Source organism: Symphalangus syndactylus, chromosome 23 (genome assembly GCF_028878055.3).
Source record: "Symphalangus syndactylus isolate Jambi chromosome 23, NHGRI_mSymSyn1-v2.1_pri, whole genome shotgun sequence".
Taxonomy (NCBI): domain Eukaryota; kingdom Metazoa; phylum Chordata; class Mammalia; order Primates; family Hylobatidae; genus Symphalangus; species Symphalangus syndactylus.
The window spans coordinates 35572868-35599017 of record NC_072445.2 but is presented as its reverse complement, the minus strand read 5'-3'; the positions used below and the strand labels follow the sequence as shown (position 1 = coordinate 35599017).

The following is a 26150-nucleotide window of genomic DNA, read 5'->3' as shown; positions in this document are numbered from 1 at the left end:
CTGGGCGCAGTGGCTCATGCCTGTAATTCTAGCACTTTGGGAGGCCAAGGTGGGTGGATTGCTTGAACCCAGAAGTTTGAGACCAGCCTGGGCAACATGGCAAAAACCAATCTCTATTATTATATTAAAAAAAAAATGAGAAATGAATAAATTCCTAAACCATTTTCCAGATCTATTTTAATGCTGAGAAGCTTTTGTTTTACAGTATCTTCCTTATGATTAATACTTCATAAATATGATTAATGGAGTGAGGGATATTTTGTAAAAACCCATCAAATTTAAGTACTTTGATTTAACATGGGTAGTTTTAATCTCAAAATTGTTATTTTCGGTGTGCTTATGTTAAACACATTAAATATTGTAAATATTGCCCTTTTTAGGAAATTAAAATTTGGTGGGGTATTTACTAGTTGAATTTTCTCTATTTTTTTTCAGGTTACTTCATTTTTCTTCTTGCAGTCATGCTTTTTAATCATTTGAATAGTTGAGCTTTATGTCTCGTATTCTGTTAATGGAAGTAGCTGCTTCAGATAGTTTGCTTAGGTATACTGTATTTTGTAATTCTCTATTCAACTGTGTGGGCTGTGGTCACCACTTATTTTGATGATCCATAGTGGGTCAGTCCTTTGTACTAGGCACCTTCAGATACATTGTCTGCTCAGTCTTGGTGTCAGTACTGTGAAAATAAGCAATGATGTCCTCATGTTTTTCATGTGAGGAAAATGGGACTCAGAGAAGATACCAAATGTATTTGCCAATTATCATTTAATAACAGCCATTCATTGAACCCCTGCTGAATGCCAGGCTCCATTCCAAGTGCCAAGGTTATTGGAATGAAGAAATTATAAGCTCTTGGACCCAAGAAATCACAAACTAATACTGGGGTTCAAACTTATAGCTGCTTGGTTCCAAAATGTCTGTTGTGTTTTCAGTTTGAAATTGGAGTTTTTATTTGAAAATAGTTTTGACTTTTTGTCTTTGAGGTAACTCTTGCATGTGTAAATCAGATCTCTAATGATTTAGTTTTATTTCCATAGGAGGATGATTTTCACAATCACAATGGAAACAGTGTAAAACAATATAAATAGTTTTAAACTTTTCTATTATATTGAGGAGATGGGCATCTCAGATAACAAGAATCATTGATTAGAAAATATTGAACAGGTGAATAACGTTAGCTTCTAGACCTCAGTTACCTTAAGTAGAAGTGGGTATAAGGGAAAGTGATTAAAAGACCAGAGGTCTTAAGCCAGGAGTATACCAAACTCAAGGGAAATGATTATGGTTTAGATGGAGAAGGTAAAAGGAAATGGATTTGACTTAAATTTAAAGCACTATTATGAATGAGGTCACAGGTTCTCTATTGGGGGGCATGTAAGTTGACCTTACCTCTATGGAGGACAATTTGACAATATTAAGATCCTTGAATATATTGTTGTTCTTCGATTCTGTAATTCTGTTTCTTGAAATTTATTTCCTGGAAGAAAATATGAGATGTGCAAAATACATATATTTTTCTTGCATTATTCCTTAAATGTCTAGAGATAGGAAATTGGTTAAGTTATGGTATATACAAATGATAGATATGCTGTATACAAATATTTAAATATTAAGTAAAAAGGCAGGATATAAAACTATGCATGGTGTAACCCCAATTTAATTTATGTACATCAGAAAATCAAAAGAAATATATCTCAGAATGTTAATGATAGTTATAATGGGTGGTACAATTATGGGTAATTTTGGTTTTCTTATTATATACTGTTGTCTGGATAAGATCTGAAAGTGTCTCTATTTCCTTTGGAACAATTTACAAGGACTTGAAACCTATTCTTGAATTCCAAGTATGTGTCCCACCATCTCCTTTTCAGGTTCAGACTGTAAAATTGAAGTTGCTTTTAAAAAGTGATATTTGGAGTCGGGCACGGTGGTGCATGCCTGTAATCCTAGCTACCTGGGAGGCTGAGGCAAGAGAATCGCTTATATCCGGGAGGCAGAGGTTGCAGTGAGCTGAGATTGTGCCATGCACTCCAGCCTGGGCAACAGGAGTGAAACTCTGTCTCAAAGAAAAAAAAAAATGTCTGGTATTTGGATGAGTGGAGTAACATCCTAATTAGAAGATCTTTTTCATGATAATGTTTTGAGTGTTAACATATCTTACTTCTAGAGCTTTGTGTTTAAGTTGGCAGTTTAGAACAGTGTGCTAGTGAGGCCACAGTCTTGCTTCATAACCAGATACTCTCAAATATGGCTGGGCGTATTACAAATGAATTATATATTTCTTATTTGCCTTGTCAATGCCTAACTTTGTAGAAATGAACAGCCTGGGTTTTAAGGAAAATAGATGAGAGGTAGGGGTTGGAGGGTGCTGTATGTGGATAAATCATTATAAATTCATGATCAGAAAAACTGCTCAAAGACCATGGGTTATTGAGTATTAAGTAGCTCTTTGCTTTATCCCTGTGTAAAGATAGACTTTTTTTTTCATTTTTAAATTGTCTGATTTAAATACCCTATACCTTAAGATTTCGTGAGATAATACTGAGAATATTTTGAGACTTTAAAAATGTCAGTTTTGAAGGATATATGGTTAAGATGGAAATTTTTCGTGGAATACATTTTTAAAAAACACAATATTATGGTAACAACCATGGACATGTGACCTTTTCCCCTGTTGGATTAATTCATTAGACCAGTAGTACATACGTAAGGCAAGGACCCTAAATCTTTTTGCGTTCTGATAAACTACTGACTACATATGATTAAATTCTAAAGAGATGAAGATTTCTAATGGTAAAGTGGGTTAATATGAGAATTGATGTTAACAAGTAGAAAACAAAAGCATAATTTGGGTAGAAAATTAGTTGGAGTTATTAAGTATATGATGTGATGTTATGGAACTGAGGTAGCTGGTTTTGAATTAGTTCCTATTAAAATGATTGAGACCTGGCTGGCCATGGTGGCTCACTGCTGTAATGCCAGCACTTTGGGATGCTGAAGTGGGAGGATCGCTTGAGGCCAGAAGTTCAAGACCAGCCTGGGCAATCTAGTGAGACACATCTGTACAAAAAAAGAAAAATTAGCTAGGCATGGTGGTGTCACGTGCTTGTAGTCCCAGCTACTTTGGAGGCCGAGACAGGATTGCTTGAACTACAATGAACTGTGATGGTGTCACTGTACTCTAGCTTGCATGTCAAGAGTGAGATCCTGACTCTTTTTTTTTTTTTGAGACAGAGTCTCGCTCCGCGTCTGCACTCTCCCAGGCTGGAGTGCAGTGGCGCAATCTCGGCTCACTGCAACCTCCACCTCCCAGGTTCAAGCAGTTCTCCTGCCTCAGCCTCCTGAGTAGCTGGGATTACAGGCGCCCGCCACCACGCCTGGCTAATGTTTGTATTTTTAGTAGAGACAGAGTTTTACCATGTTGGCCAGGCTGGTCTCGAACTCCTGACTTCAGGTGCTCTGCCCACCTCGTCCTCCTAAAGCGTTGGGATTACAGGCGTGAGCCATTGCTCCCGGCCTAGACCCTGACTCTTTAAAAAAAAAAAAACAACAGAGAAGATTAAGACCTGATGGGTACTATACTGAGTTTAATATTTATTTACTTTTTAATTTTTATATTTTCTTACAGGTCATTGGTCTGTTGGACGTTTTTACACCTGCAAGGTCTCTGGAGGAATTCAATGATGTGTGAGTAAATTTTTTGCATTTGCCTTCCTGGTCTATTCCCGAACCATTTAGCAACATATAGACTTCAAAAAAATTCTTTATTCCTATCATGCACCTCTTTTTGGGTATAGGGATGGATACCAGAAGATGTATGTTATAGGTGGTGCGTGTTAGTATTTGCATCATTTCAGGCACATTGTACCCCATTGAAGAGTCAGTTTTGAATTCTTACAAAAATTCCATGGAGAAAGGAATGGAGAGAGTTTTGACTATGGATTTTCTTTTCAAAGTGTTTATCCCAGGGTTGGTTTTTGTTGTTGTTGTTGTTGTTTTTGTTTTAAAAGACATAATGTCTTGTGATACTGCCCAGGCTGGACTCAAGCTCCTGGGCTGTAGTGATCCTCCCACCTCAGCCTCCTGAGGAGCTGGAACTACAGGCACATGCTACCATGCCTGGCCGATCCCAACTTTTAAAGGTGCTCTTCAAGAAATGTAATGGAGCCCCAGCCATATAGACTCCCTACTCTTATCGCCCATGCATGTGGGAGATGATACTAGAACTACATGCTGATCCTCGAAGTATTAGATTTCTACACTGGGATAAGGGGCAGACTCCACCTATTGAGAAAGGCTTCTTCTCCCAGCTTTGTAACCACCTCTGTTGTTTTAGCCTGGGATCCCCCTAGAAAGCAGAGCCTGGGATTCTCAGGAACCAGTAGTGGGGGGCTAGGGAAAATGAAACAGGGAAGGAGAGAAAGCTTCTATGAGTATATGTTGAGTTGGTCACCACTATGGACAACTGGGCTGAAAACTGCCAAGATCTAAGAAGCTGTACGTAATGCACCTCAGATGGGGATCATTAATACACTGGCTCCTGACCCCATTGGCAAGGGTTGCCACATGTGTCATTAGTGCCTTCACATGCCCAGGTTGCACATTGGTGAGCATAAGACAGATTCTAGCAAGTGTTCCCATGTATGTGTGAGCTCTCTACTATAGTAGCTTTTCTAGTATCTGAGTTGACAAAGCTCTCCCTGCCCCCAGTTCACAGATACATTATACCATAAAAGAGAAAAAAACCTTAAACACAGTTATACTTTTGATCACATTGAAATTTTGCATTCCTAAATGGAAGGGGTTACTATTATGAAAGCCAAAACAGAACTGAAGATCACGACTTCTCTTCCTTAACCTCCGTTCCCCCATTGACCCCAGGGCTGAACCTAACCAGTTTCTCCTCACCCTTATCTTGGTTTCAGTTTCTCCCATTCTTATCCTGGGCTGATCGCAAACACCATTTACTCCTTTCCCACAGGACACAAAGGGGATATGTTTGAACTTCTATGTTCTGTCTAAGAAAAGGGAGAAAGAAAGAAATAAGATGAAATGGAAAGGGAAGGAGGAAAGGTGGCAAAAACATTTCTCCACCATTTGAATTTAGTTGGAACAGTGTATGGCTGAGAGTAGAAGTTAAGAGGAGAATTTGGTCCACCTACAAGATCTCCTTGGCTACATTAAATTTGATCCTGCTAATGAAAATTTAAGAAACAAAGGAAAAAAGTAGCCAATAACTAAGAAAAATTGTTCTCGCAGCCCTGCTTGATACAACAATATGGAGGCTTCCAGAGATTACTGGATGTTACCCAGGGGCATGTATATTACAGTTTGTTGAGCCCTACTGTATGCTATAGTTGGAAAAGGGAATGTTGCAGAATGAATGGTTTTTAAAAATAGTTTTCCTAAATGTGGAAGAAATGCTGAAGTAATGTGTTTGTGAATTACTTTGGAAAACATTTGAGTTCTGAGCTGTATCCCAAAACTTTAGGTATACTAAGGATGGATTTATATAACAAAGGAAATGATTTGCTGACTTGTGCGAAGTGCAAAATGCCATATTTTGGCCTAATTGGGCATTCTGGAACCGGATTAAGAACCTATTTTTCCTATGTGAAAAGACCTTAATTAAGGCCAGTGTCTATTTAAAAGGTTAAGTGTTACTGATAGTAGTGCCTTTGTTTGGCTCCTTCATTCATGTAAGGACCCAGCAACTACAAATCTACCTTTGAACTAAGGTTTCATTCATTCATTCAACCATTCATTCATTCATTTATTCAACAAATACTATGGCTGTTGAGCAGGAATCTGTTCTTTCTGTTTAACTCTAGCTGGATTCTGTTTTTTATAAACAATAACTGAGTTTACCTCTTGGAAGCAAATCTCATTGCTACTTGTTGACTACTTACTGAATGCAGAACACTGAGCAGAGTGTTGGCACAGGCTCAGAATAATCAGAAACAGTCGCCCTTCCTTTCGACGAAAGTGTCTGGTTGGGGGAAACAAATTCAAAGCACTTTTGTATCCAAGCTACCAATTGGCCATATGACCTTGGACAAGTCACTTTACCACTGTAGGCCCAGTCATTTCCCTGTAAAATGACGAGAATTGAGGTCGTTGACTTCTGAAGTGTTTTAAATTACAGAAAGTCTCTGAAAATAGAATGAACTTGTTTGCCTTTAGAAAAATGTTCCATTGTTTACTTTTTATTGTGATGTTCATATCACTGAAAAAATCACTGTAGTTCAGGACTATAGTTATTTCAGTGTTTTCTTTCTTTTTTTTTTTTTTTTTTTTGAGACAGAGTCTTGCCCTATTGTCACCCAGGTTGGAGTGCAGTGGCGACATCTCGGCTCACTGCCACCTCTGCCTCCCAGCTCATGCAATCCTCCCACCTCAGTCTCCCAAGTAGCTGGGACTACAGGCGTGGGCCACCATGTCCAGCTAATTTTTGTATTTTTGGTAGAGATGGGGTTTTGCCATGTTGCCTAGGCTGGCGTCGAACTCCTGAGCTCAGGTGGTCGCTCTCCTAGGCTATTCAAAATGCTGGGATTACAGACATGAGTCACCACGCCCAGCCATTTCAGTGTTTTCTAAAGTTATTTTGGGATATGCATAAGAAACTAAACATCTTCACCTACAATTGCAGGGTTTGCAAATTTAAATACCTTCAGGGTCACACAAAGAACATAAATGAGGTTCAGTGTTACACAATTGGGAGTGGTGGGGTCTGTGGCAAAATACATCTGCACCTCCTAAAAGTATTCAAATTCACATTGAAACAAAACAAGTAAACAAATGAAAACCTACATTTCTGGCCAAACCAGACCATAATGTAGGCTAGAGGGGTTCTACAAGCTGCCTGTTTAGAGCAGGCTATAATTTGAACACAAATTTTAAAATGCTAATTAGCAAAATCTCTAATTACTTTCAGATTTACAGTTGTTTTTTTCTTTTTCTTTTCCTTTTTTCTTTTTTTTTTTTTTTTTGAAGTGGAGTCTCGCTCTGTCACCGAGGCTGGAGTGCAGGGTCACGATCTTAGCTCACTGCAACCTTCGCCTCCCAGGTTCAAGTGATTCTTCTACCTCAGCCTCACAAGTAGCTGGGATTACAGGTGCACATCACCACACCTGGTTAATTTTTGTATTTTTAGTAGAGGTGGGATTTCACTGTGTTGGCCAGACTGGTCATGAACACTTGACCTCAAGTGATCCGCCCACCTCAGCCTCCCAAAGTGCTAGGATTATAGGTGTGAGCCACCGCACCTGGCCTACAGTTGACTTTTAATCATGTGGTACGTGTATTTGTGCCTTTATGTTTTGGTTAGCACTTTTAATTTATATACAGTCATGCATCAGTTAATGACTGGGATGTGTTCTGAGAAATATGTCATTAGGTGATTTTGTCATTGTGCAGACATCATAGAGTATACTTCCACAAACCTAGATGGTATAATCTACACACCTAGTCTATATGGTATATCTTGTTGCTCCTATGCTACAAACCTGCATGGCATGTTACTGTACTGGATACTGTAGGTAACTGTAACACGATGCTATGTATTTGTGTATCTAAACATAACTAAACATAGAAAACATACAGTAAAAATGTGGTACTGTAGGCCAGGCTTAGTGGCTTACTCCTATAATCCCAGCACTTAGGGAGGCCGAGGTGGGCAGATCACTTGAGCCCGAGAGCTGGAGACCAGCCTGAGCAACATAGGGAAACCCCTTCTCTACAAAAAAAATGTAAAAAATTAACTGAGCCTGGTGGTGCATGCCTGTAGTCCCAGCTACTGGGGAGTCTAAGGTGGGAGGAGCACTTGAGCCCAGAGGCAGCAGTTGTATTGAACCATGATTGCGCCACTGCATTCCAGCCCAGGTGACAGGGTGATATATGTGGTCCACTGTTGACTGAAACATTGTTATGTGGTACATGACTACTTCAGATTTTTGCTATGTTTTAAATTTTAATTCTTGCAAATGAAGACTATACCTTTGAGAAAGGAACAATAGGTAGTGCATTTTGAACATTAGGAACAATATACAGTTACTGAATCTGGATGGAGATGATTTTTGGAAAATGTAGTGTTAAAAGATGGATATACTGAGTTGCTCTTGACCGCCATAGGATGTGGTTGTACAGATGGCAAAATTTTGTAAAGATACAGTACATCTAGATCTCTTAAATGATTGGAAATCCTTCGGGCCTTTCTGTTGGCTTCTTGTTTGGCAAGAGACTGCATGCATATATATTCCTGTGTATGCAACAGATATTACCAGTAGAAATGCAAAAATCTTAAATAGCCAATATTTGAACCTAACACCAGAGCAAGCTGTAATTTAGTATTACTACAGTATTGCCTTTTCTTTGTGTGTGTGTGTGTGTGTGTGTTTGTTTTCTTTTTGTAGTTGGGACTACAGGCTCACACCACTAGACTCAGCTATTTTTATTTTTTTGTAAAGACAAGGCGTTGCTATGTTGCCTTGGTTGGTCTTGAACTCCTGGACTCAAGCAATCCCCCAACCTTGGCCTCCCAAAATGCTGGGATTACAGATATGAGCCACCATGCCGCACCTCCCCCCTCTTTTTTCTTAACTATAGTGGTTCTTTGCACAAGCATAGTAGACAAGAATTTTTTGATTCCTCCTGGGAACTATTTCCTCAAATTTCATGAAAACTGAATTGTCATGAGTTAAGTGGAAATTAGTCTTCTGATACTTTTTCCTTTATTTTACAAGTTCCCATCCCAGGTTTCTTACACTGAATTCCTTATCTCTGCTTCATTCTTGAAGAGGGAAATGGAAGTGGGGTTTTGGATTCTACCATGATAGAGCAGAAGACCTACAACAAGGCTAATCAGCAGCCTTTGTTTTAGTGAAAGCCAATGAGAAGAGATCACTTCTTCCACTTACTAACAATGATTGCTCAACTAATAAGTTTAGCTTTTTATTTCAATGTAAAAGTTGCTGAAAACACTGAATTGGTAAAGGAAATTTCTGGATTTACATTTTAACCTGATGTTGTTCAATAAATATTTGAATATCTACCTTATGCTAGGCACAGTAATAGTCTCTGAGGAATATAACAGTAAATAAGAGCTGAGGCTGTTAATGGGAGAGAAGAACAATGTAAATGATCAAACAAAATACCATGTGGTAAGACCTGAAAGGTCCTACATGAGTTGGTCTCCTGTGTACTCTCGAATCTAACCTCACCTCATCCTCTTTCCACTCTGTCTCCACCCCAGTCACTCTGGCCTCTTGTTCTTTGAGTACAGACAACCACATTTGCAATAAGACCTTTGCACCAGTTTCTGTTATTGCCCTGGAACTTTTTCCCCCCGCATACCTGCATGACTGTCTCCTTTCCTTCAGGACTCTACCCAGGGGTCTTCTCATCAGATGCTCTTCTTTTGTTACCATTCTAACTGAAATAGCACCCCTACTGTCACTGTTTACTCCTTACCCTGCTTTGTTCTTAGCAAATTTTGTTGTTGTCTGTCTTCTCCCTCTGTTTGTAAGCTCTGTTCCAGCATGGAGTTTGTTTTCTTCGTTGCTGAATCATTAGCACTTAGAACAGTAACATGCACTCCATTGTTTGTTAAACAGGTGAACACAAGAATTGCCATTATAGGGCAGGTATAGAGTGCTAAAGGACTGCATAGTATGGCCACCTAACCCAGACGTGAGGTGTCTTCAGGAAAGCCTCTGCAAAAAAGATGTATACACAGAGGGCTTAACGGATGAAGGAGAGTTGGAAAGGTGGGGAACGTACAAGTTCATCCAGGGGCCGAGAGAGGGAGCTGAGGGCAGAAAAGGGGTGTGTGTGTGTGTGTGTGTGTGTGTGTTTGGTGGAAATAGAGGTGTATATGGCAAAAGATGAAGCTGGAATGGGGAGGGACTAGATCTTTGGGGCTTTATAAGCTAAGCCTCATTAAGGTGGTTGCTTTAGAGAAGAGATCAAAGGGTACTGGGAACTGGAAATGGAATTGGAAAAAGGATGAAAGGTTTTACTTTTATGTGGGATGACATAGTTACAACTCTCTCCCCCTTCCTCCCCACACAAACACATTCCATAGTGTGTGATAAAAAGATATCATTTTACCAGAGGCAGTTTTCTCCTGGGTCCTTAACACATCAGGAAATATTTTGGATGGGCATACTAGTTGAAAATCTGAAATGGATTTAAGACTTTTCTGGGAACTTAAATTTATGTAATGATGCTTCTCATTGTTAATATCTGACTTTAATTTCTTTTGGTTTGACTTCTTGCCAGCATTACAACTATGTCCTTTCTTTAAAAAACAGGGCCTTATGCTTATGAGTGAAACTGACAAAACGTGGGTGAGCAGTTCTATAACAACTTTCTTTTTTTCAGTAACATCTTGGAGGGTACAAAGGGCTTTCACGTAATCTCATTTGACACAACAACCCTGTGAAATAGATGGTATTATCTCTAATTTTCAGATGAGGGAACCGAGGTTGAGAGAGATGAACCTAATTGTATAATATCGCATACAAAATTGCATCTCTCCCTGGTCTTTTGGCTCTAAACCTATTTCTCATCACATTTTTCTGATCTAAGGCTATGATTATTATTTGAAAGTCTGCTACCCTTTCTTATTGAGTAAATATTGTGTTAAGTTCTATGTAAGATGCCAAAACTAAGGGCCTGTCTCGTTTTCCAATTGCTATGGTCTTATTAAAGAAATGAGGTATTTCTTATTAAGAAATGCTTACCTAAAATAACTGAAGGGCTGAGTCAAATCTGTAATGTCTAGACAACTTACAGGGTGCTGCATGAACTCAGAATATTAGAGAAGCTTAGTGGAGAAAAGCCTCTAAAGAAGGTAATAACTGTGTCCGAAGAAACAAATAGGGATAGGATGTGGAAGTTGAAATTTATTCCAGAGAGAGAATGAAGGAAATATGTAAAGTGTACAGAAAAGAGATTTGTGTGGAATGGAGAGTGTTAAATGAAAATAACTATTGATTCTTCTTTTGTACTTGGATAAAAATTGTGCATTAATGAATTCTGGGTGTGTGTGTGTGTGTGTGTGTGTGTAGGGTTATTCCTAATTTAGCTAATAAATGTGATCTTTTTGGAAATAATGGTGAAAGAAATACCTAGCCGAGTTGCTTGGACTTATAGGTTATTTCCTAATTTAGCTAATAAACATGGTATTTTTGGAAATAATGCTGAAAAAAATACCTAGCCTAGTTGCTTGAAACTAGGCTAAGTGCTCAAGATAGTGAACACAGGAAGAGAAGTGGTCTAGGATAAAGATTAATGAGTTAACTATTAACATTTATATTTACAATTTTTTTTTTTTTGTCAGAGAGGTCTGCTGAAATGGGGATGGTGGGTGGCGAAACTCCTTGTAGATGTTTTTACAAACTCATGTTTGAAATCTAAATAAGTTACATATCTCTTAAGAAAATATGATTCAGTTTTTGCCTGACATGATTGATAAGATGCCACATTTTTCTCAGATTAGCTAGTTTTAAAAGGTAAGGTAGCTTCAAGGCCTAGCTTTGAGTTTGAGTCCCTCAGCAATCTCTCTCTAATTCACTCCTTCCTAAGTCTGTGCTGGGACTCTCTCCTGTGTGTTCTCCAGCACCATATGTCCCTTTATTATGATTATATATTCATATATGCCTTCCTTTCATCTAAATGCTGTATCTGTCTTTCCCACTGCTGTATCCCCAGGGCCCAGGAATACATATTTGTTGATGGAGTGATAGAATCAATGAATGACTTTGTGCCGTCACTGTTTATAACTGGTTGATGATTTGGTTGCCTGAAAGCATGCTCAGTGCTCTCTCCTTTGACTAGCTTTTTTGTTTTCATCCTGTAATGTAGACTGTGTGGTAAAATATTGAGTCTAGTTTCATTGATGCAGGTAATGTAGAGGGCATCTTTTAGTAATCTTTGCTTCAAGTGAGAATAATTTGTTGTGAAATAAGCCTACTAAGCTGCCTATTTGGCTGCTGAATGGTTCTTTTACCCCTAAATTAGAACAGTCTGGTCTGCTTACCAGATAAGATCTTTGGCACACATATTTCAATAAAATGAGCCCTTGTCTTGTCTTACTAGTAGTGCTGTATGAGTTGTCCTGAGTCATTCAGTGGTAATTGAGTGCCTACTATCTATCAGACACTGTTCTTGGTACTTTAGATACTATAGGGAACAAAAAATAACCCTGTCCTCCATGAACATTGTACAAGCAGATAACAATAAACAACAGTGAGCATATAAAAAAGGAAATTACATAGTCTGTTAGCAGATAATAATGCTATAACTAAAAAGAAAAGATAGAACAGGAAAGGGGTATTAGGAGTACAAGGGCGGGGGGGAAGATGGAATTTTAAATGGATAGGCCTTATTGAGATGAATTTTGAGCAAAAGTGTGAAGAAGTAGAGGAATTAGACCTGGGGGTATCTAGAGGAAGAGCATTCCAGGCAGAAGAGGAAGTCAGTGCAAAGGTCCTGAGGCAGACTGCATGATATATTGGAACTGGAGCAAGGAGGCCAGTGTGGAGCTGAGTAAGAGCAAGGGACAGAGACATAGACTATGAAATCAGAGACGTAATTAGGGGCAGAGTACTGGATTAGGTAGGGCTTTATCTGCCATTGAAAGGAATTTTGTGTTTTAGTAAAATAGGGAGCCTTTTGAGGAAAGGAGTGCCCTGATCTGAGTTTTATTTCTAAAGAATCACTCTTCCCCTGTGTTGAGAATAGACTGTAGTAAGTCCCAAGGATCAATAGGTGAGTTGCAGAAGCTTGTGCTTACAAATTGTCAATCCCTGTGATTGTTTTAAGCACCCTGTTTAAATATGGAATAAATTTTTGTTTTGTTTTGTTTTTTGCCTTTTGATAATTGCTTTGAATAGGACTGATAGCAGTAAGAGATGCCAGTCTATAGATATAGAAGAGTTTTTTCTACATAGGTTCTTTCTGATTGTTCTGTGCTTTAAAAAGTGAGAGGTGGGGAGGAAGAGGGCAGGGACAGTGGTGCTGGTCTTAACAATTGGGTATTATCCAAGAAGTATAAATGAAGCTGTAGAATGGGGTGCTGTCTAGAGTACTGAAAAGCATTTATGACAGAGTTCTTCCTTCTTGCTGTCACAGTACATTTTACTCACAGGAGTCACATTGAGAAATGTGATTTGTGCTCTCTATACTTTGATTAAATTTAAAGAAGACCAACTTCACAAGAAAAGTGAAAAACAAGATTTGTATAAGTCCATGAAATTGTTTTCAGCTTTTAGCCTAATAAAGTCCTTAATTCCTTTGTAAAGATGTGAGAACTAGATAGCTTTCCAACCATACTCAAGTCTAACTTTCCTTAATTTACTTTACTTAATTTACTTTAGGTACATCAACAATATTAGGCATGTCTTTACTAAAATGTAATTGACTATGCCTTTCAGAAACGAATACTATAGAAATTATGTAACTCTCCATTAATGCCTCTTTTGGAATGTGCTTCTTAAAACGTGCTCATTTATATTCCTTGCCCCCCATCCTGTTCATTATTTTTAGAAGTTGGTGCATCTTCCATAAACAATCAGCAACTTTGCATGATGCTTGCTTTTGTCCCCTGTTGTAAGACTTATTTTGAAAATCTTTCTATATGGGAGTTAGAATGTAACAATTGGTGGTCATGGATTGGTCTTTGGGCCTCCTGGAAACAAGTATAGTGATTAAGTTAGTTCCTGCAAGATGCTTCTGCCATAAATAATACATTTCAGTTTATTTCATTGTAGCTTAGTAGTAATGCTTGATAGTTATTACTATATAGACTGATTAATCTTATAAACTTACATAATGTTTTGGCAGTCTCACCCTCGTTCTAAATTTTGGTGATAAAATGGATGTGGTCTCTGAGGGGGAAAGGATTTGAGAGAAATTACATAGTGGTAAACTGTTCTAATTAAAAGCTCTCTCTCTCTCTCTCACCATGCAGTCAGTGGTCCTCTGGCTGCCTAAGATTTCTTAACTCACTGGTAACAATTTACACACAATAGCTGTACTTGAAGTTGCTATGGTTTCATTAGTAGTTTTGCCTAACCTTTGTGAACTGGCTCAGGCATATTAGTTATGACTATTATTATTTTTATTTAAAAATAAGTTATGTTTGTCTCTTCTCCGTAAAATTATTTAGAAAAGTTCAAAGAATAACCTCTTATTATCCAATGTCAAACAATATAATTATGTGCAAAGTAGTCTTATACGACCGAAATTGAATTCTGTCTTCCTCAGCTTATGCATCAATTTAGGGTTAAAAAATATAGTAACTGTGATTAGGACAGAATACTACTATGTTCTTGCCAGCCTAAGAACTTTGTTAAGATTAACTTTGATAGTAAATACAGTATTGAGAATTATTAAGGAAATTATTCAGACATACTGCTTCCCTAGTTATTGTGACATTTGTAAGAGTTTTTAAAAAGGTCATTCCGTTGATGTAAATTTTGCATCAGCTGAAAGAATTGTTGGAAGAATATGTGCTGTGATTAAGATCATGGTCTGTGGGGTCAGTTAGTTTTAGATCCAACCCCTGACATTACTACTCTTTTTGACCTTGAGTAGATGGCTTATCCTTATTCTGTCTCTATTTCCTTGTCAATGAAATGGGAACGCTAATGGACATTATCTCACAGAGTTATTGGGAAGAGTACATGAGACATGGACATAATAAACTGCTTGCTGCAGTGCTGGACACAGAATAAGTGCGATTGGAACATTTCTTAAAACATTTCAGTCTCATTTACTTATTAATTACATTTAGAGTCTACTCTTTCCTCAAGGCAGTATAAACATGCAAGATTTAAAAATATGAAATGCTAACATCTTAAGGTTACAACTAGGTTAAGTCCTGTTGATCTTCATGAAATTGAGAACTGACCATGGCAGCCCTACCGGGAAATTATGACAGAGAAAAAAATTCCATTCCTCTTGGAGGACAGAAAGTAATAAATATAGTGTATTAGTTGTGTGTGTAGGTATATAAAGAGAGGTCACACACACACACGTTTATTCTTATAATACATTAATAATAGATCTAAATTACTGACCTGCTTTCTTCCCTCCAAAATTCATAAACAATGCAAATAGAAATGAAATGAAATCAGCATTCTTTATAGCTCAGCTGATATATATTATTACCCAACCTCAGGAATAGGAATGATTCTTAGACAATAAATAAAACTTACACTTATTTTTAAAAATTCAGCCTCTTAGCCGGGCATGGTAGCTCACGCCTCTAATCCCAGCACTTTGGGAGGCCGTGGTGGGTGGATCACTTGAGATCAGGAGTTCGAGACCAGCCTGGCCAACATGGTGAAACCCCGCCTCTACTAAAAATACAAAAATTAACCGGGCGTGGTGGCACGTACCTGTAATCCCAGCTACTAGGGAGCCTGAGGCACGAGAATTGCTTAATCCCGGGAGGTGGAGGTTGCAGTGAGCCGAGCTTGTGCCACTGCACTCCAGCCTGGGTGACAGAACAAGACTCTGTCTCAAGAAAAAAAATAAACAGCCTTTTTAGACCCGATCTACTTTTTATGTTTCCATAGCTGTGTAATACAGTAAGTAATGAATGGGTTAAGTCATTGTGTCTAGAATATGTGTGGTGAACCTGTTGGACTTGAATGTAATCATTCCCTAATCTTACCACATAAAGATGGGATTAATAACCAGCACCACACCTGTGAGGAGAAATTCTGGAATGCCTCATCTTGCCTCCAGAAAAAACGTGTTCCTCCTTCCTTTAAGGTAAATGCAGGAATATTGTCAATGAACAAAATCCTTTCACTAGTCATTCCTGAAAAAGAATTATAGTTTGAAAATAAAAAAAACTCCTATTTTAGAACCTATAATGTGGAAGACTTATAATGAAATGAAAATGTAGCAGTGGATTTAAAACTACAAGATACTTAATTATAGCCATGCAGTAAGTTATACTATATATTTGTCATGCAAGAATAACATTTTTAAGGAAACTGATACTTGGCACGTGTATCTTTCTAATCCCTACCTTTGTTTTTTTTGTTTTCTTTTCTCTCTTATTTTTTGTAGAGATGGGGTTTCCCTATGTTGCCTACGCTGATCTCACACTCCTGCCTCAGCCTCCAAAGTGCTAAGATTATAGGTGTGAGCCACAAAGCTTGGCCTGGTTTCTTTTTTCTTGAGATAACCTGGAAAAAGATATGTCAAGTAGGAATGAGTATGTAAGTGTTTAGAATAGATGGCAGGTAGTTAAAGTTAGAATAGTAATGTTGGGAGGCTGAATTGGGAGGATCACCTGAGACCAAGGGTTAGAGCCCAGCCTGAGCAACATAGTGAGACCCCAGCTCTACAGAAAAATTTTTAAAAATTAGCTGTGTGTGGTAGTGCACACCTTTAGTCCTAACTACTCGGGAGGCTGAGGTAGGAGGATCACTTGAGCCCAGGAGTTTGAGGTTGCGGTGAATTACTATGATTGCTCCACTGCATGACAGAGCATGACCCTGTCTCTAAAAAAAAAAAAGGATAGCGATGTTGAAAATGAGCTAATGAGGTGCCCTTCCCCACCCCCCCACCCCCCCCACCCCCCCGCAAAATGAGTAGTTGTTAACTTTTAACTGTCATCGTGTTACAGCTACCATTTTAAGGGAAGGGTAGCCTTCCCTTAAAAACTTAGAAAAGTCAGGCCGGGCGTGGTGGCTCACACCTGTAATCCCAGCACTTTGGGAGGCCAAGGTGGGTGGATCATGAGGTCAGGAGATCAAGACCATCTTGGCCAACATGGTGAAACCTCGTCTCCACTAAAAGTACAAAAATTAGCCGGGTGTGGTGGTGAGCACCTGGAGTCCCAGCTACTTGGGAGGCTGAGGCAGGAGAATGGCGTGAACGGGAGGCGGAGGTTGCAGTGAGCTGAGATTGCGCCACTGTACTCCAGCCTGGCAATAGAGTGAGACTGCATCTCAGAAACAAAAACAAAAACCAAAAAAACCAAAAAACTTATACAAGTCTTGTGAAGATAAGAACTTTCTTAGGGGTTCTAGATTGTTTTGTAACTTTTCACTAATTTCTAGGTATCTGGTGACCCATCTCATGGGGGCAGATCTGAACAACATTGTGAAATGTCAGAAGCTTACAGATGACCATGTTCAGTTCCTTATCTACCAAATTCTCCGAGGTCTAAAGGTACAGATAATATAAGTAATAATTTTTTAAAATGAATTCTCCCTTTCTCCCCTCCTTTTAGGGCTTAAACAAACAAGTAAACAACTTTTCTAATGGAAAATTCAAACACATAAAATCACAAGTAAGGGTCATATAGTACAACAAACTGCCATGTTCACTCAGTGACAACAGTTACCGACATATGGCCAATCATGTTTCTTTTGTATTTCCCAAGCCCTGGATTATTTTAAAGCAAGTCTAGACATTATATAATACCATCCATAGATACTTCAGTATGCATATCTGAAAGATAAGGACTCTTCATTCTTACATCTAAACAATAATTTCTTGATGTAATCTAATATCTGGTCAGCGTAATGTTGAGATTTTCAAAAAATCGTCAAGAAAGACTAATTTATTTGTTGGAGGGGCAGATAAACAGTGTTTTAAGATTAAACCCATCTTTGATAGTTAGCCGCTTTGAGTCCTTATTGAGCTCTAGAGTGCCAACCAGAAAATAGATTAAAAGCTCAACTGAGTGGAGTCAATGGCTGTGGAAATTATAGTAATGGTAAATGTACACAATACTGATCGTTACTTATGCTGATTTCTAATCTTACTATTAACACTAGCAGTTCTTACTGATTCATGAAAATGTGCAGCAAATATGTTATATAATATGACAATAGAAGGTTGGAGGTAACTTTGACTTTTTTCTCTTTTGCAGTATATACATTCAGCTGACATAATTCACAGGGTATGTATTGTGACTTTGATTACATTATTTTGGGGAAGTGGGGTGAGAGTGGAAGAATGGCATTTAGCCAAGATCCTAATCTAAACTTTAGCCATTGAAATGTTGATTGATTGCAACTTTACTGTAGGTTTAGGCTGATTAAAGAAAGAAGATGTGTAGTTTTTTTCTATGTAAGGCTAACTTGGACTGGATACTGACTGTAGGATGGAGATTGTCTTTTGATAGCTGGATGAAGTCTTTTATGTCTGGATCCTCATTATTACCTGTAGGGGGAGAATTGATCATGCATTATAAAATTGATCCTGTCTTCCCTGTATTTGCTTCCTAGGACCTAAAACCTAGTAATCTAGCTGTGAATGAAGACTGTGAGCTGAAGGTAAAATGAAGAGACAGTATTCATTGTTTGCTTTACTTTGAGATTATATGTTTGACTAAGCAGGCAACTTTCATAGGGAGTAGATTTATAAGCCATGACTATCTGAAATTCGTGTTATTTTTATTATCAGACTTTGAAATTTAAACCATTTCTGAGTAAGCTAAGTGACATTGAAAGTGGCATCACTTGTTCTTATTTTAACATAAAGTTAAATTTTAAATTTAATATATTAGTCATAATAAAGGAGGATAATAGTCAAATATCAAGTAAGCAGTCCTGAAGAGGTGATAACTAGATTAAATACATTTCTAAGAGGAGAAATGGCAGAAACCCACTCACTCAAAATAATTCAAATAAAAAATAAGTGAATTAATTGTTTCTAATTGTTTCTAAAGAGCAAGCAGCTCTAGAACTTGTTTTGTTTCATTTCATTTTTTTAACTTAAAAACATTTCTATACATTAGAATGCACCATTTCATTTGGCAAAATTATATATCCACTTAACTCACATTTATGATAAAGAACATTTCTTTCTTTTTTTTTTTTTTCTTTTTTTTGGGATGCAGTCTCGCTCTGTTGCCCAGTCTAGAGTGCAGTGGTGCGATCTTGGCTCACTGCAACCTCTGCCTCCTGGGTTCAAGCGATTCTCCTGCCTCAGCCTCCTGAGTAGCTGGGACTACAGGTGCATGCCATCACACCCGGCTAGTTTTTATATTTTCAGTTGAGATGGGATTTCACCATGTTGGCTAGGATGGTGTTGATCTCCTGACCTTGTGATCCACCTGCCTCGACCTCTCAAAGTGCTGGGATTACAGGTGTGAGCCATTGCTCCCAGCCAAGAACATTTGGGTTACTTTAAAAAGTTTATGGCCAGGCGCGGTGGCTCATGCCTATAATCCCAGCACTTTGGGAGGCCGAGGCGGGTGGATCATGAGGTCAGGAGGTAGAGACCATCTTGGCCAACACGGTGAAACCTCATCTCCACTAAAAATACAAAAATTTAGCTGGGCTTGGTGGCGGGCACCTGGAGTCCCAGCTACTTGAGAGGCTGAGGCAGGAGAATGGCGTGAACCTGGGAGGCAGAGCTTGCAGTGAGCCGAGATTGCGCCACTGCACCCCAGCCTGGGCGACAGAGCAAGACTTCGTCTCAAAAAAAAAAAAAAAATAGTTTATTTTGTCCCTTCCTAGTCAATCCCTACCCCTCCACCCCTAATTCTGGCTCCAGGCAACTATGGATCTGCTTCTAACACTATAGATTAGGTTTATCTTTTCTGGAGTTTCATGTAAATGGAATCATATAGTGTGTATTTTTGTGTGTCTGGCCTTTGCTTGGTGTAATGATTCGGTATTGTGTGTGTCAGTGGTTTCTTCCTTTTTATTGGTAATAGTATTTTGTTTTATGAACATATCAGAATTTTTAAATCTATCCACCTGCTGATGGACATTTGCTTGAGTTTGAGGCTGTGTAAAGCAACTGTGAATATTTATGTGCAAACCTTTGTATGGACGTAAGTTCTCATTGCACTTGATTAAATACCTAGGAGTGACATTTTTGTTTTGCTTTTTGTAATTTCAGTTTAAGTTCTTGCTGTATATTTACCATACATTCTAAGCATGGACCAGGAAATCTCTTTATGAAAGTGCTATTTTGTTCTCCTTTTTAATAAGGCAACAGAGGTTTGTTTGTGGTTGTTGCTTTTTTTTTTTCCCTGCCTGTTTCTAAGTCTTAGCAGTTTGTCTGTTCCTCTTCTGCCCTTTAGATTCTGGATTTTGGACTGGCTCGGCACACAGATGATGAAATGACAGGCTATGTGGCCACTAGGTGGTACAGGGCTCCTGAGATCATGCTGAACTGGATGCATTACAACCAGACAGGTATTACTTGCCTTGGTTATTTAGGGCCTTATTTAATTCCATGTTGGATGCATTTGGGATTCTCAGAAGTAGAGATGGTGGGAGTGGGAAGAAATACCTTTTCTTCCCTCAGTGATCCTTTTAAAGCCTGCAAGTAAAAATATTTCACTTCCTCAGATGGGGAAGTGGGGTTTTATACACAGCTTTTAAACCTTGCGATTTAGCAATTGGGTTTTTATTTATTTAGATTTTGAATATATTCTCTGAGTACTTATACCTAAAGACAATTAGTCCATAATTTTAACCCCTCAATGTTACTTGGAAGAATCTACCATTGTACTAATAAGAAACTTGCCCCTTTTTAAACAGCTTATTTCTCTTAAGTGTGTTTTGACTTACCCCACCTTTGAATAGCCCTTTAGTCAGGTGAAGATCTTAGTAAGCTATTTATTTCTGTAAAAATGAGTATGATTGTTGAGTCTCAGATGTCTTAAATAGTAATTTGAATATTTCACCCCTCATTATGGTTTCATTTGTTGCCAAGAATAGTAACAGTGACATCGCATATACTTTTACTTCTTTTTAATTTTGCCAGTTGATATTTGGTCAGTGGGATGCATAATGGCCGAGCTGTTGACTGGAAGAACATTGTTTCCTGGTACAGACCGTATCCTTTAAAAAGTTTTGGATTCTTGTTTCTTATCTGTATTCCAGTGTCCATGGATGTATACTCCTTTTACTTATCTCTAGGGAAGGCTCTCAGTATTTTGCTTTTATAGTCTAGATAATGCATTATGAGGTCTTTCTTCTTACTGAGTAGCTTGCCTTGCCAAGAAAGAGGCTTCAGTTTACTTCTGTGAGTTGGAAAAATTCCTCATAAGTTGAAAAACCCATCAAATCTGTCTTCTTTTTGCAACAATCCCTTATTAATCATCCCACAGCAGTTCTCTGAGACCTGAGCATACTCATGAGAAACTCCAGATCCCAGTGACAGTTTTAGTCTACTTGTATAAACACTTAATGAACACAAGATACCCGTTTATAAATGAAGGGCATCTTGCTGTTATGTTTATATATTAAAAGGGCTGTGTTTGATACCTGCAATGATATACTGCTTACTTGTTATGTTTGTTGTTTGACAACAAATAGTAAAAACAAGAAGTGAAAAGGTTACCATGTAATGTACTTTTGTTTTTCCAGCACAACTTTTTCCCAGATTGCAGCCAAACCCTAATTTACTCCAAGACTTACTGTCTAGTTTATGGTTTATTATAGCCCCTTTATTTTAGCTCTTTTCCTATCTGTGGTATGCTTGTTTCATGGTTTAGTAATAATGTCATGAAAAATGTGGTTTGTTGGAACTCTCATCAGTTCTACTTATGGAAGATGTTTAGGTGAGAAAGAATGTTAAAATATATGTCTAGAATTAGTTTTGGGGATCTTTTTTTTTTTTCATAGAACTGAGTTAACTAGCCTTCAGGTGGTTTTGGTTGGGCAATATTAGACATGCTACCTCTGATCTATTATGCCTAGAGATCTAAAAGCCGTTTTAGTCCCTTACCTAAATAAACTCAATTGAGTTTATAAACCAGAACGTCAGTTCACTTGCTTACGGTTTGGGATATACTTCTGTAATGGCTATGATGTTCGTGATATCTACCCACGTGTTCTAACTATCTTCTGCTAGAGAGAATGTACTTTCATTATGAACTGAAAAAACCTCTATTTCTCAGGTAAAGCTGTTTCTTTCTCTCTGAATATCAGGATTGATAACAGAGTCCAGTCTCCCTGTATTTATCTTACCTTATTACTCCCTACCTCTGGATTTTAAATTAGTTTAATACCTGGTATTTCTCCTTTGTCCTTTGTTTCATTCACCTTATATCTGTTTCTCAGAAATTTGATATATATATATATGTATAAAACAGTCCAAGGTAAGAGAATTAGGGAAAATTCATACATCCCCCTTTCCTCAGGTGCATATCTCAGAGTCCCACCCTTGGTTTGTCCTCTGGAGTAGCTGCTGTCCTGATGCTATTCTCTGTTCCCCGCTCCCCTTCCTCTTCTTGTGTCTGTATCTCCAGCTACCATTCAGTCAGTCACAGACCTCCATGCCAGTGTAGACACACAAGGTGGCAGAGAAGGAAAGACAGTATAACATACAGGTTAAGCACATGCTCTGGAGCCAGATTTCCTGGGTTTAGATCTTAGCTCTTTTATTTCCAGCTATGTAACTTTGAGTAAGTTTTCTAACCTCTATGTCTCTCAGTTTCCTTAACCATAAAATGATAATAATCATACGTACTCACAAGGTTGTCATAATAATTCAGCCAGATAATAACTAGAAAGTACTGAGACGAGCCTGCCAGTAAATGTTAGCCATCATCTTCAGTAATGGCCTTGCAAAACAGATTACCCCTTCGCCCTCTCACTTAATTGTCTACCTATGAATCATTAATGTTTTGTTTTTAATTCTGTGATAGGTAGGAAAGGATGGATCTCCTTGGCAGACTAGTGTTAGAAAGTTATCAAAGCAGTGTGGGTCTTGTACCTTTGTGGTCCCATCTCACAGATACCTGTCTATTCCCTGACCCTTTTAAATGCTAACTTTCTGCCTGTAGGAAATCTTCCCTTTGTGCTTAGGTCTTTTTCTTCTGTGAGGTTTAGATAAACAATCTAGTGTTTAAACTTTTTAATAAGGGATTCATTTTTTAATACATGAGAATTCATTTCAAAATTTTGGTTTTAGTTATTTATTTTATTCTACTTGGCTCTTTTTCAGACAGATGTTCTCTCCTGGATTGTAAAAGTTGAATTCAAAGGATTTTTATTTGTAATATACTTAACCTTTCTCTTGTAAGTTGCCATCTGTGTAGATACAGCTTTGATTGCCTGACAAGAAGAAAAGAGGAAAATGTTTCCCATTATCTTTTCCTGCCTGAACTATACGGTCACTTGTGTTCCAGCATAGTGGTTCTTAACCCTCATAGTGTGTCAGAATCACTTTGCAGAGCTTTTTAAAACTCTAGATGCCTGGGGACCACCCTAAAGACTCCATTTTGTTGTCATGGGTCAAAGCGCAGTCTTCTAGTTTGCAGCTAGTGTTGAGTACAACTAGAGTTTAACCCAGTTGAATTTTAGTTTAATCTTGGCTGATCTTGAAGATGTTAGTAATCTCCATTCATTTTTTTTTGAAAAGTACCAATGAGATCAGAAAGTTAATTAGAAAACATCTAGTTGAATCCCCTGTTTTTAATAGATGAGGAAACCAAGACCCAGAGAATATAATCCAAAGCTACCTGTCACGTAGCCCACAATTTCTTTTCCAATATTCTGTTCTTCGCTGTTCTTCTAATTTGTAGAACTCTTCTTTTCAAAACCTTTGGAGAATGCATTGGCCTCATACCCTCTTCCTTCAGCCTGAAAGACATGCAACTGCCACTTATTTATGATTTTTAAATTCAACCTCTAGAACAGGGGTGTCCAATCTTCTGGCTTCCCTGGGCCACATTGGAAGAAGAAATGTCCTGGGCCACACATAAAATACACTAATGATAGCTGATGAGCTTAAAAAAAATTGCAAAAAAAAATATCTCGTAATGTTTTCAGAAAGTTTACAAATTTGTGATGGGCTGCATCCAAAGCCCTGGGCCACATGCAGCCCGCAGGCCCTTGGTTGGAAAAGCTTGCTCTAGAAGGTACTCATTGTTTGAGTGTCCAGTTTTCTCCCTGTTTTCCTTATTTATTGATCATTTTGCATTTGGAATTGGTGGTTTTGGCTTGTAAGTAAGAACTATGTACTAGAACTTTTGTGGTATTACAAATGTTTTATATCTGTGCTATCCAATGTGGTGGTTGTAGGCACCAGCTGCCTGTGGCTAATTATTAAGCAACTGAAATGCAGCTAGTGATGAGCAGTAACGTTGTAGAGAAGAAAAAAAAGAAATGTAGCTAGTTTAACTTGGAAATTGAATTGAAAATATTTTTGTGGTTAAATGTGTATAACATAAAATTTACCATTTTAACCTTTTTTTCTGAGACAGTCTTGCTCTGTTGCCCAGGCTGGAGTGCAGTGGCATGATCTTGGCTCACTACAACCTCCACCTCCCGGGCTCAAGCGATTCTCCTGCCTCAGCCTCCCAAGTAGCTGGGATTGTAGGTGTGTACCACCATGCCTGACTAATTTTTGTGTTTTTAGTAGAGACGGGGTTTTACCATGTTGGCCAGGCTGGTCTCAAACTCCTGGCCTCAACTGATCCACCCACCTTAGCCTCCCAAATTGCTAGATTACAGGCATAAGCCACTGCACCCGGCCCCATTTTAACCATTTTAAGTGTACAATTCAGTGGCATTAATTACATTCATGATGTACAATCACTACTACCTATTTCCAGAATTTTTTCATCACCGCAGATGGAAACACTCAGCCCATGAAACAGTAACTTCCCATTCTCCCCTCTGGTAACCTCTGTTCTTTCTGTCTCTGTGAATTTGCTTATTCTAGATATTTCATAGAAGTAGAATCATATTATACTGTATTTGTCCTTTTGTGTCCGGATTATTTCACTTAGTATAATGTTTTCATGGTTCTTCCATGATGTAGCATGTATCAGAATACTATTCCATTGTAAGTATTTAATATATCCCACATTTTGTTGACCTGTTCATCTGTTGGTAGACAGTTGGGTTGTTTTTACCTTTAGCTATTGTGAATAATGCTGCAGTGAACATTGTCATACAAGCATCTGTTTGAGTCCCTGCTTTTGATTCTTTTGGTTATGCACCTAGGAGTGGAATTGTTGCATCATATGGTAACTCTACGTTTAACTTTCTGAAGAGCCACCAAACTCTTTTCCACAGTGGCTGCACCATTTTACATGCCCACCAGCAATGTATGAGGATTCCTGTATCTCCACACTTGTTCTTTTTTTTTTTTTAATAGCCACCCTAGTAGTTACAAAGTGGTATCTCACTGTGGTTTTGATTTGCATTTCTCTCATGAGTAATAATTTTGAGCATCTTTTCATCTGCTTATTGGCCATTTGTATGTCTTCTTTGGAGAAATGTCTATTCAAGTCTTATCTATTCTTAATTGGGTTGTTTGTCTTTTTGTTGTTGAGTGGTAGTTCTTTATATATCTTGGACCCTTATCAGATACATGATTTGCAAGTATTTTCACCTATTTTGTGGATTGTCTTTTCACTTTCTTGATGATGTCCTTTGATACATAAAACATTTTAAATTTTGACAAAGTTCCAATTTATTTTTTTTCTGTCATTGCTCATGCTTCTTTGATGTCATATTTTAGACTGTATTGCCAAATTCAAGGTCATGAAGAACTTACCCATATGTTTTCTACTAAGAGTTTTGTAACTACTAGGAATATAATAGGGTTTAGCTCTTATACTTAGATCTTTGAAACATTTTGAATTAATTTTTATAGATAATGTGAGGTAGGGGCCCAACTTCATTCTTTTGCGTCTAGAAGTCCAGTTACTCTAGCACCATAGAGAGACTATTACTTCCCCCGTCAAATCAAGATGGTACCCTAGGATTTCTCCTTTGTTTTTTGTTTCATTCACCTTTTACCTGTTTCTTAGAAATTTGGTTTATATAATTAGCAATACACGTGTGGGTTTAATTCTGGACTCTCAGTTCTATTCTATTGGTTTATATATCTATGCTTATGACAGTACCACACTGTTTTGATCACTGTAGCTTTATAGTAAGCTTTGAAATCAGGAAGTGTGAGTCTTCCAGCTTTGTTCTTCTTTTTCAAGATTGCTTTGACTATTCTGGGTCCCTTGTAATTTCATATGAATTTAACAATTGGCATTTCTATTTCTGCAAAAAAAGGCTTTAGAATTTTGGTAGGGATTGTGTCAGATTTTTAGATCCCTTTAAGTGATATTGACATCTTAACCACTATTAAGTCATCCTGTTCATGAACACAGGATCTCTTTCCATTTATTTAAGTCTTTATTTTTT

The 26150-nt window shown here is 38.0% G+C and overlaps 1 protein-coding gene across 3 annotated transcripts in view; it reads left to right on the top strand.

Moving 5' to 3' along the window:
• Positions 1 to 26150, top strand: part of MAPK14 (mitogen-activated protein kinase 14) — an 83561-nt gene that overhangs the window by 28121 nt on the left and 29290 nt on the right. For all 3 annotated transcript variants that reach the window (XM_055264339.2, XM_055264340.2, XM_063632189.1), the window contains 6 exons: positions 3629 to 3687; positions 17085 to 17196; positions 17903 to 17932; positions 18261 to 18308; positions 20069 to 20183; positions 20758 to 20829. In XM_055264339.2, coding sequence (XP_055120314.1) covers positions 3629 to 3687; positions 17085 to 17196; positions 17903 to 17932; positions 18261 to 18308; positions 20069 to 20183; positions 20758 to 20829 — 436 coding nt within the window. The remainder of the gene's footprint in view (positions 1 to 3628; positions 3688 to 17084; positions 17197 to 17902; positions 17933 to 18260; positions 18309 to 20068; positions 20184 to 20757; positions 20830 to 26150) is intronic.